Source organism: Rhinatrema bivittatum, chromosome 1 (genome assembly GCF_901001135.1).
Source record: "Rhinatrema bivittatum chromosome 1, aRhiBiv1.1, whole genome shotgun sequence".
NCBI lineage: Eukaryota > Metazoa > Chordata > Amphibia > Gymnophiona > Rhinatrematidae > Rhinatrema > Rhinatrema bivittatum.
In genome coordinates this window covers 770,080,580-770,095,057 of record NC_042615.1, presented here as the reverse complement: position 1 = coordinate 770,095,057, position 14,478 = coordinate 770,080,580, and the positions used below count along the sequence as shown (strand labels likewise).

The 14,478-nt window shown below is 45.4% G+C and overlaps 1 protein-coding gene and 1 long non-coding RNA gene across 5 annotated transcripts in view; one reads left to right on the top strand and one right to left on the bottom strand.

The window, feature by feature from the left end:
* Positions 1-646, bottom strand: part of TCF4 (transcription factor 4) — an 815,154-nt gene extending 814,508 nt beyond the window's left edge. For 2 of the 4 annotated variants that reach the window (XM_029579771.1, XM_029579775.1), the window contains exon 1: positions 560-646. In XM_029579771.1, coding sequence (XP_029435631.1) covers positions 560-631 — 72 coding nt within the window. In that variant the 5' untranslated portion in view covers positions 632-646. The remainder of the gene's footprint in view (positions 1-559) is intronic. The other 2 variants (XM_029579788.1, XM_029579781.1) reach the window with 1 other exon arrangement.
* Positions 647-3,019: 2,373 nt separating this feature from the next.
* On the top strand, positions 3,020-4,958 carry LOC115077470. Its single transcript, XR_003852975.1, has 4 exons — positions 3,020-3,311; positions 3,566-3,631; positions 3,748-3,920; positions 4,226-4,958. It is a non-coding gene; the product is annotated as an uncharacterized LOC115077470 (long non-coding RNA).
* The last annotated feature ends 9,520 nt before the right edge of the window (positions 4,959-14,478 follow it).

The window sequence follows — 14,478 nt, the reverse complement described above, 5'->3', positions numbered from 1 at the left end:
TGAATGCTGGCATCCAATGAGGTGTACAAGAAAACAAAGAAACCAAAAAACAGGGCATGAATCTTGGAATGGGAGGGGGCTGGCGGGAGGGGGGGTAGAAAGAGGAACAGGCATTTTACTTATGTACACTGTACATCAGATCAGCTACGATAGCACAATGTGTCCCACACTTCCGGACAAAAGTAGGTTGTCGTTTTAAAAATTTTTTACAAAAGGTGGGAGAAAAAAAGGAAGAACAAAAAAAAAAAAGTGACTAGTGGGAAATCTGCCAAGACTCTTTAGAGATCCAGAAAAACTACAATACGGAGTGAAGAGAGAATAAGCAGTGAACAAGAGCTTGCGTTATCTACCTAGCTATATTACATACAAAATAAAATGTTAAAAAGTCACTTTAGGGGGGGAAAAAGCGTGCATATATTTACCATGGGCATTGCCGATTAAAATTATTCATGTACAGAACTTAGATCATAGGGTTTGGGTTTTTTTTTTTTTTTAGGTTAACAGAGCAGCTAGAAGAGATTGTTACAGCTGTTGTTTAATTTCCACCGTTGTTTCTTACCGCACTGAAATCCAGTAAATCACTGAGTTCTTTGTCCGTCCCTAAGGCAGCCATTCGCTGTTGGTGATGCATTTTAGCAAAATCACACAAACCTAGAAACATGGAAATAACCGCAATCAGAAACCCAGTCCCGAGCGTTAGTAAACAATCGGATTTTGGAGACTGGGGGGACGTGGGGGAGAAATGTCGAAAGATGGAGAAGGGAGCAAGTAACAAAAAAAAAAAAAAATCACGATTGTTTATTTCCAGAGAGGCGAGCAAACCATCAACACATCCATGCCTAAAGCAGATCCCTTCCAAAAAAAAAAAAAACCAAGGAGGCACTTTCAGCGCATCATTTATGCAACAGGAGGTAAAAGAGAGAAATGAATGGACCCGACCGAAAGCAAACTAGGAAGCCATCCGCTCCTAACTTTTTGATTTGGTGCATGTGAAACGGCTTGGAAGAAAAAGAATATGCTTCTTTGCCAACGGGCTCACACAAAAAAATATGTCTGGGGGAAAGAGAGGGGTTTGCCTGGCAAACTCGGATTTTTTTTTTTGCAATTAGCCCAAACCCTAAAATTCTGGAACAGAGAAAAGTCAGGCCTTGGTCGGGGCTGCCGGGAGCCTTCCACTCCGTGGAAATAGCAGCTCACACGTGCGCCCGGGACAAAAAAAAAAAAAAAGGCAAAGAAGCTCCTACCACATACACCGGGGGCAAGCACAGGGGCCAGAGAGATCCCAACGAGGAGAGCGAGAGGAAGGGAAAGTCTCCTCAGGGCAGGACAACCGGGAGCGGGGTGGGGGGCACGACCCCCCCCCCCCAAAAAAAAAAAACCCACTACAAAGCACGACCGAGCCACTGCCCCGTGCAGGCACGACTCCTCCGCAAGCCAAGCCTTCAAAGCAAGTTTCAGATCAGGGCAAAATAATTATGGGCGCACATCACAGACACACACATGCGTTTCTGGCACCGGGGGTGCTGTGCCCCTCACCAACCTCAGAGAGCTCGGGCAGGGGAAGGAAACATGCCACAGCTTTACAAGGCGACCGAAAGTCCAAGCAGAAATCCTGCAGCCTGGGGGGGGGGTTAGTGCCTAACAGTGCCGATCCTCCATCCCCTCCACATCTATCTACTCAACAGCGACACACACACAAACACACACACACACACACATGGGAAAGCAAGTTACGAGTCCTGCGCCTGCTGCCATCCGATACCTAGTTTGTCTACTTCAGCCAGCTTACGCTGTTACTGTTTCTCGGCGGCTGAAATGCCATTCAGAGTTTGTCTATATTTATTCAAATTTTAAAGAAAGAAAGAAAAAAAAAAGATTTTCCAAGAGAGTATTGCTGCAAACTTTTCCAAATCCGTCATTTGATTTACAATCATCTTTTAAGTGCGATATCCTCCCGATTATTTCGTGCACCCGGTTTAGGTTATTTCCAATGATTTTAGGCCCCGTCTATTCCAACTACCTCGTTCTCTCTCTCTCTCTCTCTCTCTCTTTTTTTTTTTTGTCCCGCAAGGTACCGTTTCCCAAGCAGAAAATAAAGCCCTTATTTTCTCCACATATATATATTTTTAGTCTCGTGTACTTTCCTAAGTCTATACAGAAACACTCAATATACTATTACATAATTTGCTCTTTTTACACATTGGGATCAACATTTATTATTGTAAAAAATAAAAATAATAAGTGTGACAGCAAACACAACTTTACCTTAATAGCCACAAAAATGTTCAATATTCCAAGCAAAAAAAAAAAAAAAAGAAAAGAAAAACACAAGATTTAAGAAATCTTCTGCAGTGCTTATTTCACATATGCTGAACCAAAAGTACTTTAAATAATAGTCTTGATCCAATAAGGTTGGGGTATCCACGTTTATAAATTATATCTGGCTTTGTATTGGTCATCCACAAGCAATCAGAACAAATTCCAAAAATTAAAAAAAAAAAATCACACACACAAAAAAAAAAAATATCCCCAGTCCAAAAAATCCAACTTTTTTCTTTTCCTTTCTTTGTGTCCTTTAAAACCTCATTTGTTTCGTAAAATAAAGTGTACTAGCTGGTATATATTTATTGTGTCCCCCTCGCTAACCAGAAAGAACTTGTTCCAAGTTTACAGATTTCTCATCATTGACTCCCGTGGAGACATAGATAATAGCACGTTTCCCTGAAAGATACATTGTAATCCATTCACATCCGGGAACGCGCGGCTTATAAAGAGAAAACCCTCTCTCTCTCTCTTTGCACACACAATGACGGCGGAGCCACTGGCCATAGAGATGTCGAGCTCCTAGCCCCAGAGCGCCGTCAAACATGGCGGCTGGAAGCTGACGTCACGCCGCAGTGTTGCCAACCTCGCTTATTTCCCGCGAGATTGGGCTTCTTTTGCTAGTCATTCGCGTTTTTTTTTCCCCGATTCGCGGGTTGCTTTTAATTGGGCTATTTTTCCTGCCAATCGCGGTTTTTTTGGGGGCTTGTTGGGCGGGACCTGTGTTCTGATGTTGCAGTGATTGGCTGCTGCTGCGATGAGGCCTGGCCATAGCAGGCGCACCCTAAATTATTGCAGCAGTAAGCCAATTAGATCGGCAAATCTTCACAGGAGCACGTGTGTAGGTAGACCCAGACATCAACATCATCGCATGTGGGCAGACCTGGAAGGCTAGCACGGCATTGCTGCAAGCAACAGAGAAGGAATCCGCTGTGCAGTTGCAGACCTGAATGCTGAAGGGAGTGTAGCACTCAGCTGGCTACAACCAGGTATCAGGAGGGGAGGAATGAGAGGGGGGCAGAGATGTGCTTGGAGGGGGGAATGAGTGTGTGGGGGCCAGGGATGTGCTTGGAGGGGGGAATGAGTGTGTGGGGGCCAGGGATGTGCTTGGAGGGGGGGAATGGGTGTGTGGGGGCCAGGGATGTGCTCCGAGGAGGGAATGAGTGTGAGGGGCTGGTGTTTTTTAATTTGTTCTATACCACTTGATTTAGTCTATTTTTTTTCTCATTTCTTCTCCCTGCAGCAGATCACCTTTATAAACAATTCTTATTTTGACAAAAAGAAAGCTTGTCCATACCTGCTGACTAAGGTAAAAAATAATGTAACATGGAAACTTGTAATGCTATTTTTTTTTATTTGTTCTACAACCACTTTTGATTTTATCTAATTTTGCTTTTTTTTTTTTCTCATTTCTTCTCCCTGCAGCAGATCACCTTTGTAAAAAGCCTGGCCATACCTACTGTTTCCGACATTGGCTGCTACACTACTAAATGGATTTGATCTACTATAGCTAAAGTAAGGAACTGAAAGATACTGCTAAGCGTGGGAAGAGGAATGTGAACTAAAAGCATGGATTCAGTCTGTTGTCAGCAATGAGAGTAAGGCTATGTGCAAATTTGTAAGTGTGATATTCTTGCACATCATGTAGACCTGCAACATGCAAAAAGTTAAGCTCCTTTGTCATCTATGCGACTCACAGACATTGGTGTTTCAATTTCACGTGTTTTGGGCTTTTTTTGGGCTTGTTTTTTTGGAAAAAAGTGCTTGTTCTTTCATGAAAACCTGGCAGCCGTTGCCCCCAGATGGCGTAAGCTAAGGTGGTGGAGTGAATGGTGGACTCTGGGCCCTGGTTGCAACTTGGAACGGAGTTTTACATTTCTATTTCTATCGTTTTTTTTTTCAGTTTTGCAGTTCTGGGAACTGCGTCTTCCAGCGTGAGAAGCTGCGAGGGAGCGACAAGGTGGAGCGAGGCTTTGCCTGCCTCTGTCTGGCTGCGGCGGGTCTCCATGGTGACACATTCTGAGGCCCCGGGCGTTGGCGATGAGAGTTATCGATTCCAATTTGTCTGACGGCTTCTGAGCCTCCAAGCGCAGCTTTCCATCAGCTTGCGGTCACCGCTGGGATGCAAAGGCCGATTGTTGTGGTTTGCTGCCTGATTTCTAGAAAGGCTTTTGAAAAATAGATGTAAAAACAATGGATATTGACTACCGTTGCTTATGCGTAAATGCTCTGGGCATATCCTGTGATGACTTCGGTTTTCTGACCCAGAGTTTATATTCCGATATTACTTTTCTTAATTTTGTGCTGATGTAAAAATATTCTTTAGCAACTAACGTCTAATGTAGCGGTTAAAGTGTATGTGATAAAAAAATTATCCGTTTTCTGGAATTCGTATACTTCCGTTTTTTAAAAATTGTTTTAGCTTAAATTTAACATATGATGCACTTAGTAGCTTCTTACTAGCTTAGCGTAGAGATTGTTATATATCACATCCTAGCATTGCATTAGTGCTAAATGATGCAGGCAGTGGGATGCTAACAATTACTAGTTTTAGAAAGAAAAAACATTCTTTCCACTAAGACAGGCTAAGTTTGAAAGGTGGAATATAAATTGAATGAAATAACCAGCAATACTTTACCAAAGCTATTGACGCATCTCTTGAAAATTTGCCAAGCAGCAGTGCTAATAGGGTAAGCGATGACACTGAGGTTGGTGACTGCAGACAAGAACGAGCTAGGTATCTTGGGATGAGTGCTAACTGTATTTACGGATTACAGTAACATGGTTCTCCCTTTGTAGAACCACTTCTACAAGAATTGTTAATCCTCTCTTGATTTTGCACTTTAAAATAAATCATTTCTTCATTTCACAAACATTTTTATGTGGTTTATTTTTCTGATTGGTGCCTACTGCAAGGAGGAGGAGGGTTTTAGGTTTATTAAGAACTGGGCATCGTTTCGGGGAAGGGCTGCCTTTTCCAAAAACGATAGACTCCACCTTAACCAGAGTGGAACCAGGCTGTTCGCATTAACCTTTAAAAAGGAGACAGCACAGCTTTTAAACTAAATGATGGGGGAAAGCCAACGGTTGTTCAGAATGAAGTATCTTTGCAGGATACTAAGGGAACTGGGAGACTAGGTTGAATCAATTCTAAAGTGGACCAGGTGCTTTTTAAGTAAAGAGCAGACAAAGCAGAAAGATTCCAAATTACCCCTGTTAACTGATAAGCAGGCTGTTAATTCAAACAAAAAACATATCTTGAAATGTCCATATACAAATACTAGAAGTCTACAAAATAAGATGGGAGAGTTAAGTGTAAAACACTGAATGAAGAGGTGGGCATAATTTGGCATCTCAAGAGACCTGATGTGAGGAGGATAATCAGTGGGACACTGTGATACCAGGGTACAAATTATATCAAAACGGTAGGCTGGATAAAATTGGTGGAGAGGTAGCACTATAGATTAAAGAGGGCATTGAATCAAACAGGATAAAAGTTCTGCAGGAAACAAAATGCAATACTGAATCTTTATGGATAGACATTCCAGATGAAAAGAGAAATAAAATAGAAGTGGGGGTGTATTAACATTCACCTTGCAGAATGAACAAACAGTGAAATGCTAAAATAAATTAGGGAGGCTAACAAAATCAGCAGCACAGTAATAATGGAGGGATTTCAATGTACTAGGGCAAATTGAAAAACTAAAGAGTAGCAAACACCTGGACCAGATGGTATACATCCCAGAGTGCTGAAAAAAAATGAAATTGCAGACCTACTATTGGAAATTTGTAAACTATCATTACATTGTCTAGGGTACCTGAAGACTGGAGGGTTGCCAATGTAACAATTTTTAAAAAGGAATCAAGGGGTGATCCAGGAAACTACAGATCAGTGACTCTGATGTCTGTGCCAGGAAAAATAATAGAAACTATCATAAGGAACAAAATTGCTGAGCACATAGACATAGTTTAATGGAACAAAGCCATCATGGATTTAGCCAAGGAAAGTATTGCCTCACTAATCTGGTACATTTTTTCGAGGGAATAAATAAACTGTGGATAAAGGTGAGACAGTTGATATTGTGTATCTGGATTTCCAGAAATCATTCGACAAAGTCCCTCGGAGAGACTTCTTAGGAAATTAAAAAATCATGGGATGGGGGCAGTGTCCTATTGTGGATTGCAAACTAGTTAAAACACAGAAAGTAGGGCTAAATGGCAAATTTTCCCAGTGGAGAAAGGTGAATAGTGGAGTGCCCCAGGGATCTGTTCTATATGAGATATCAGATGCTTCACTACTGTACGCAACAAAATATGAATTCCAACTTCCATGGACATTGACCAGTGTTCCAGCAAAGGAATACAAAGCACAGAAAAACAAGGTGAGCAACTTTTCACCAGTACTATCCAGGTTATCCAGCTTCTCCGCTATATATATATATATACTTCATTATATATGAAGTAAGCAGCCCAGGTGTATGGGACAGAAAAACAACCCAAGTCTACATGGAGATGAAAAACAACTATCCAAAGGACTGTTTATCAGGTCAGCTCAGAAAAGTGCTGACGTGCCAGAGGAGCACTGGTCAAGAGGTGACAGGACCGAGAACAGACCTTGGTCCAGAGGCACCACGCAGCAGGAACCGTGACCCCCTCCCAGCTCTGATGGAGAAGGAGGGGGGGACAGCACTCTGAAATGAAGAAACGTCCCTGTCCGTTCTGCTGCTTGACTAAGTATGAGCTGTTTACAAATGCATGTCTAGGCTGTTAAAAGCAACAGGAGAGAGAGAGGGCTACAAAAGACCATTTACACCTGAAGACGATGTCCGACCACCCCTGCCCCTTCCTGCTGCTAACTAGAGCTCTGGAGTCCTAGAAGTCTACTTGTAAGAGAGTCTTGCCTTTTACCCGGCTGCCTGTGTCGATGCTGGCCTCTCTTCTTCTGGTCTGAGACAAACCCCCTTACCCCCAGCAAACAACAGGGACCAAGATCACAAGCTCTCCTCAGCAAAGATGGTCTCAGAGACTTGCAGCAAGAGACTGCTTCAGCGTGAAATGGAAGGTAATCTCCTAAGGTCATGGGGAAAGTTACCTAAGTATGTTTATTAATATACCCAAAGCAAGTTCAAGTCTGTGATATGTTTGTTTATTAATGAGGCACAACTTTACTTAGTATAAACCAGTACTGAGCAGTAAGGACTCTAGTGATCTGTATTGTTTATTTTATTCCATCTGCTAAACTGGAAAAGTGACAAAAATCTGATTCTGTGGAAAAACCCATGGTCTTTTCTGAACTATTCAGATTGTAAAGACATAGGAGGTGATAGAGGTAAGAGACTGTAGAGCTGTTTATCCCAATAGAGGAGGGGGAAAGAAATGCACATATCAGACAGGTTACAGAACACCCTCATGCTGCTTACCGTTCTGGGACCACTGCTATATATTTATAAATGACCTGGAAATGGGAATGACAAGTCGGGTGATCAGATTTGCTGATGATACAAAATTGTTCAGAGTAGTTAAATCACAAGCAGATTGTGAGAAATTGCAAGAGGACTTTGCAAAATTGGGAGACTGGGCATACAAATTTCATGTGGATGAGTGCAAAGAGACACACAGTAAAGAGGAACCCAAATTATAGCTACACAGTGCAAGGTTCCACATTAGGAGTCACCATTCATGAAAAGAATTTAGGTGTCTGCATTGAAAATACGTTGAAATCTTCAGTTCAGCGTGCAGCACCAGCCAAGAAAGCAAATAGAATGCTAGGTATTATTAGGAAAGTAATGGAGAATATAACAGAGAATATCATAATGCCTCTGAATCGCTCCATGGTTCGACCTCATCTTGAGAATTGTATGCAGTTCTGGTCAGATATCTCAAAAGAAATATAGCAGGATTAGAAAAGGTACAGAGAACGATTATGAAAATGATAGAGGGGATGGAATGATTCAACTATGAGGAAAGGCTGAAGAGGTTAGGACTGCTAAGCTTGGAGAAGAGACAATGGAAGGGAGATATGAGAGAGGTTTATAAAAAGAGTGGAATGGAATGAGTAAAAGTTCATCTGTTATTTGCGCTTTCAAAAAGTACGAAGACTAAGGGACACAATGAAGTTAGTGGGTGATAGATTTAGAACAAATAAAATATTTTTATACTTTCAGCATAATTAAGCTCTGGAATTCATGGCCAGAGGATGTAGTGAAAGCTATTAATGTAGCTGCATCTAAAAAAGGTTTGGATAAGTTCCTGGAGGAAAAGTCCATAAACCATTATTAAGGTGGAGTTGCAGAAATCCACTGCTTATCCTTGGGATAAACAGCCTGGAATCTATCTACCTCTTGGGATCCTGCTGGAAACAGGTCCCTTTGTTCTGACCCAGTATGGCATGTCTTATGTTCTTCCACTAAACTGATGTGATAGGGTCACATGCTACCTATCGATGAAACCAGTCAGTTATGTAGCTATGCAAAGAGTGATTTGCAGAAAAAAAGTGTTTCAAAATCTAACTTTTTAAAAAATTCAATATAATTTTATTGAAATATGTAAGAAATAACACAAATGAAAAGAGGACATAAAACAGTATATAACACCAAAGATGGGATGAGTGTGCTGTTAAGATAGGTAGCAGATAGAAGAATCTGGGACATCTTGCATACAAATGATATAATTTTATTGCAGTTACAATTTCTAAATGGAAGAAAAGGATTGTACAAATTATCTTTCTCAGCATTATAAGCTTCATCTATAAGAATAACAAACCAAGCTCCACCACTACTGAAAATTTACAAATACATTTCCAATTTTCAAAAATAACTACACGCAAGGAAGAATTGTCCAACAATCTACTGGTCTGCGCAAAGAAACCAAAATTAAAAAGGCTAATTGAAAAATTATCAAGAAAGAAAGCTCTCAAGTTAAAAAAAAAAGTTTTTTCCTGTAGATAAGCAGCATGAATTAACCATGCTGTCTGGGACGTCCTCCATGACTCTAGGTGGCGGAGCTCTCAAAGATCACTGAGCTTTGTCAGTGAGGTGCCCCTGCTTGTTTCTTCCCGCGCTTCCCCGAGTCTCCTCAGTCCATTTTTTTCTGCATGACTGAATGCACATGGAGCTCTCTCTCTCTCTGAGAAGTTTCTGACAAAAAAAAAGCCCCGTCAATATGACATGCCGCAACCGCTGGGCTTCAAGTTTTGCCAGTGTGGCAAAATAATGCCGGTCACGGATGGACACAATCGATGCTACATCTGCCTGGGCCTGGATCATGACAAGCCGAACTACTGGGACTGCGGTCGTATGTCCCCCCAGGCCCAGCGGCAAAAAGCTACCTGCATCACCCAGTTAAAAGGAGCGGCGTCAAGCTCCTATGCCCCTTCGGAGGAGACAGCCAGATCCCCTCTGCCCCCCCCCCTCCCGGATGTGTAAGGGACCCTCCCAGCATCGAGCCTCCTCGGTCAGACCTCCCGGCTCATCCAAGCGGGCGCCGAAGTGAGCTCACACAACGCCGAAGCCCGGTGCTGGAGATGCATCAATGGCACTGAAGAAACCATCTGCATCGAAGACATCGCATCAACAGCGCACCGACACACCTGCGTCGAAGAGTCGACCCCCCGACGCACTGCTGGCGCCTGCACACACACCATTGAAGCACAGATGCTCGATGACACCGAAGCATCCAATGCATGGTGCCCCCAAACCACCTAAAAAGCATTCTTCGAGGCATAAGTGGCCCAGGTAGCCTTCTCCCCTTCTGGTGGTCGACTTGGATGAGGACCTTCTTCACCAGCTATCTCCCACAGTTCCTCAGCCTCGTCTTCTCGGGCCTTTCCACCGGAAGCAATCAGGCCTTCAGGAACCCTTACGGGGAAAAAGAAAGATGGCCTCTTGTGGACACTGCTTGACCCGGGGGTCCAGACACTGACATTTTGTTGGCGGCAATACCCCCGAATGGCACTCCAACACAACCAAGGCCACTTCCTCCGACAAACTTGGCCTCTCAGGCCATCACAATTTTCAATGATATTAATACAGTTTCTCACAACTGTGGAACAACAGGGTCAACACCCACCCGACATGTCCATGGATGCCCCAAGGTCACCGCAGAGCAGCCCCAGCCCAGGACCTTCGCCCGCCGGACAGCCTCAGCCGCCATCTCCTCCTGCAGAGGATTCCCCCCATCCATTCACTTTGCCAGGCCCCTCCACAGGGCACCCTTCAGATCCTGCAGAGATACCACCTGCACCTGTCTCTCCACAGAAGGATCTTTCCTATTCTAAATTCCTGGAAAAGGAGGGACAATGCCTTGATGTGGAAACCCGGAAAGTCGCTGACCCCAGACAGGAGATGATGGGGATCCTCAGGATTTTCGACACTCCTACGGAGCCTACGGCCTTGCCTTCCCACACTGTGATGACCAAGGCCTGGGAATTCCTCTTTTCGGGACACCCAGCTTCCCGTAACACAGATCTTAAATTCTGTATGCGTCAATCACCATTTTATTCCATGGTCCAGCTCCCTCATGCCTCGGTCGTGGTTGAATCCGAGATGCAGAGAGCAAAGAAGTCTAGACTACATTCAAATTTTCACCCCTCAGCAAGGACTGCAAGTACTTGGATGTCTTCGGTAAAAAGGCATTCAAATCTGGCATGCTGAACGCCAAGATACAGCAGCACCAATTTTATGTGATGTAGTATCTTTACGATTGTCTCCAGTCTCTAAAATCCCTGTTGCAGGCTGCGTCCCCAGACGATCACCTCCCCCCCCCCCCCCACAGGAATTCCACGACATGGAGGAAGGATTACGACACCTTCTTCATTCAGTATATGAGGAATTTGACACTTAGGCGAAATCCACCACCAATGCTATTGCAGCTCGACCCTTGCTGTGTTTACGAGTGAGCGCCATTCGTGATGACTTCCACGAAAAGCTGGCGGCCCTTCCTTGTCTCCCAGACTATCTTTTTGGGGACAAGTTGACGGAAACGGTCGCACAACTTAAAGAACAGAAGGCTGTCATGTCTCTGACCGCCTCCTCCGAAGTAGCTTCATCAAGACGCTCCTTTTCCTCCTACAGAAAACCACTTTACTTACGTCGTGCATACTGGTAGTACCCATCTTACTGGCCACCGTCAATCCAGCCATGTCACCAACAGCCTTCACAGTAGCAGGGACCGCAACAGCGTTCCCACCCCCTTCAGCAGCCTCGACTGTCAGCGGATTCCCATCCCCCTAAAACCCCTCAAGGTTTTTAGGGAATTTTTCCCCACCGCTACCACCAACTTCAGTAGGAGGCAGGCTCTCCCAATTTCTTCCGGCCTGGGAAAACATCACATCCGACCTTTTGGTCTTACAAATCATAGGGGAAGGATACTTCCTCAACTTTCTTTCTCTTCCATCCTTACCACACCTGGTCCACCAAAGACACCTCAATGCACAATGCAGACCTCTGCTACAGGAGATCAACCATCTACTCCAGCAGCGATGCATTCGAGAGCTGCCCTCCTTGCAGCTCCATCAGGGCTTTTATTCCCAATATTTCTTATTCCCAAGAAATCAGGTGGTCTCCGGCCTATCCTTGACCTACGTTCTCTCAACAAATTCCTGACAAGGGAAAAATTCAAGATGACATCCCTCAAATCCATCCTACCTTTCCTTCGGCCCAGAAATTGGATGTGCTCACTGGATCTGAAAGATGTGTATGCTCTTATACCAAATACGTCCTTCATCTTGGCAATACCTATGCTTCGTTGTCAATGGGCGCCACTTCCAGTACAAGGTTCTCCCATTTGACCACTCCTCTGCCCTCCGAGTTTTCACCAAATGCCTAGCGATAGCGGTGGTTCACCTTCGGCGACAGGGGATCCAGATTTTTCCCTACCTGGATGACTGGTTGTTGGTGGCCCCCAACCAGTCCACTTCCGAACCATATCTTGCATGGGCAATCTAGGCCTCCTCATCTACTATGAGAAATCAAATCTGCAACCCACTCAGATCTTGCAGTTCATCAGGGCTCATATCGACACCATTCAGGACAGAGCCTTCCTTCTGGAATCCTGGGCACTTGCTCTGACAACACTTGCTGGTCGCCTCCAAGCAGCCACCACTGCCCCAGCCCACCAAATCCTCACCATTCTCAGTCACATGGCAGCTTCAGTCTATGTCGTACCTCACACGCGTCTACATATGCGACATTTGCAATGGGCCCTGAAGTCCCAATGTAGCCAGTTCTATCCCTTCTCTACTCCTTATGTCCAGCATGAAAAGAGATTTGGAGTGGTGGCTGACTCCATCGGCGCTAACGTTGGGTTTGCCTCTCTGGCCCCATCTATATCACACAGTATTCACTATGGACATTTCCACAAAGGGGTGGGGTGCCCATCTCACCCACCTAGACTCAGGGCCTATGGTCCACCTGGGAACAAGCACAACAAATAAACCTCCTGGAACTTCGTGCCATTTGGAACGCGCTTCGGGCCTTCGAGTAGACCCTCCGTGGAAAGACTGTCATGGTCCACAAGGACAACCAAGTCGCCATGTTCTACATCAACAAAGAAGGAGGATCAGATTCCTGGAACCTCTGCAGAGAAGCTGTCGGGATCCTGGAATGGGCAGAGAGAGGATCCATCTCCCTCCAGGCCACTTACCTACCCGGAATCAACTCCAGGGCCAACAAATTGAGCAGGATATTTCACCCCCACGAGTGGGAACTCAATCAGGAAGTGGCCAATCAAATATTTTGCACTTGGGGTCTTCCCTGAATCAACCTCTTTGCAACAGAACAGGAAAGTGGAGCTGTTCTGCTCGATGTACCCCAGTGCACACAGACTACCGCAGGACGCATTCCTCGTAGATTGGACGGAGGGCCTACTCTACGCTTTTCCTCCGATACCTCTCCCGCACAGACCAGAGGTGCATCGCAGCCAACACGGACCTAATTCTCATCGCCCCAGCGTGGGCATGACAACCGTGGTACGCCTACCTAGTTCAACTGTTTGTGAACCACCTGTTCCCCCTGGGCAACAGCCCATGCCTCCTCACCCAAGAGGGAGGTTCTCTGCTCCACCCGCTTCACTCATCTCTGAATCTCACTGTGTGGAGATTGAAAGATTCAGGTGTTGGAATACGAGCCTTTCTCCTCAGCTTCAGGATATTCTAGTCTCATCTAGTAAACCCTCTACTAGACTAAACTACCAGAGGAAATGGGCACGCTATGCCTCCTGGTGCTCTGATAATGATGCAGACCTATTCACCTGCCCATCGGAATGTCTCCTGGACTATCTCCATCTGCTTTACAAGAAAGGACTGGCCAGAGCTTCGATGCCAATGCCAATACTCAAAATGGCGCTGATCGCAGGCGATCGGCGCCATTTTGAGTATTGGCATCGGACGGCCGGCGTGCAGGAGGTCGCTCCCGGACCCCCGCTGGACTTTTGGCAAGTCTTGTGGGGGTCAGGAGGCCCCCCCAAGCTGGCCAAAAGTCCCTATGGGTCCAACGGGGGTCCCGGAGCGACCTCCTGCACGCCGGCCGTCCGATGCCAGGACTCAAAATGGCGCCGATAGCCTTTGCCCATACTATGTCACAGGGGCTACCGGTGCCATTGGTCAGCCCCTGTCACATGGTAGGAGCACAAGATGGCGCCGGTGACCATGTGACAGGGGCTGACCAATGGCACCGGTAGCCCCTGTGACCACAGGCTATTGGCGCCATGAAGAAACCAGCAAACGAGGGTATGAGAATGCAGGGATGGCTTCTGGACTCCCTGCTGGACCACCAGGGAGTTTTGGTAAGTCTTGGGGGGGTCAGGAGGGTGGGGGGTTGTAGTTAATTTTAATTTTAGCTGGGACACGAATTTAACTCGCCGTATTAACGCATCGGGGCGCCATACGGCCGAATGTAACGCATTTGCGCCCCGACGAATCCGAATCACGAATGCAATGAAAACTTTTTGGCTGCACATCCCTATAGCCTGCAGGGCTGAGACCTGAGCCAGGTCAATGGAGTTAGCAATCTGTTATATTCTGGTATGGTTGTGGACCCTGAATTGTAGTGAGAGCTGTCTCCACCCACAGGGAGGAGCCTTGTGGGGACTCACCACGATAGGCGGGGCCTCATCTGAGACGGATACAGATAGTAACGAGACTTTATTAGACTGGAATGT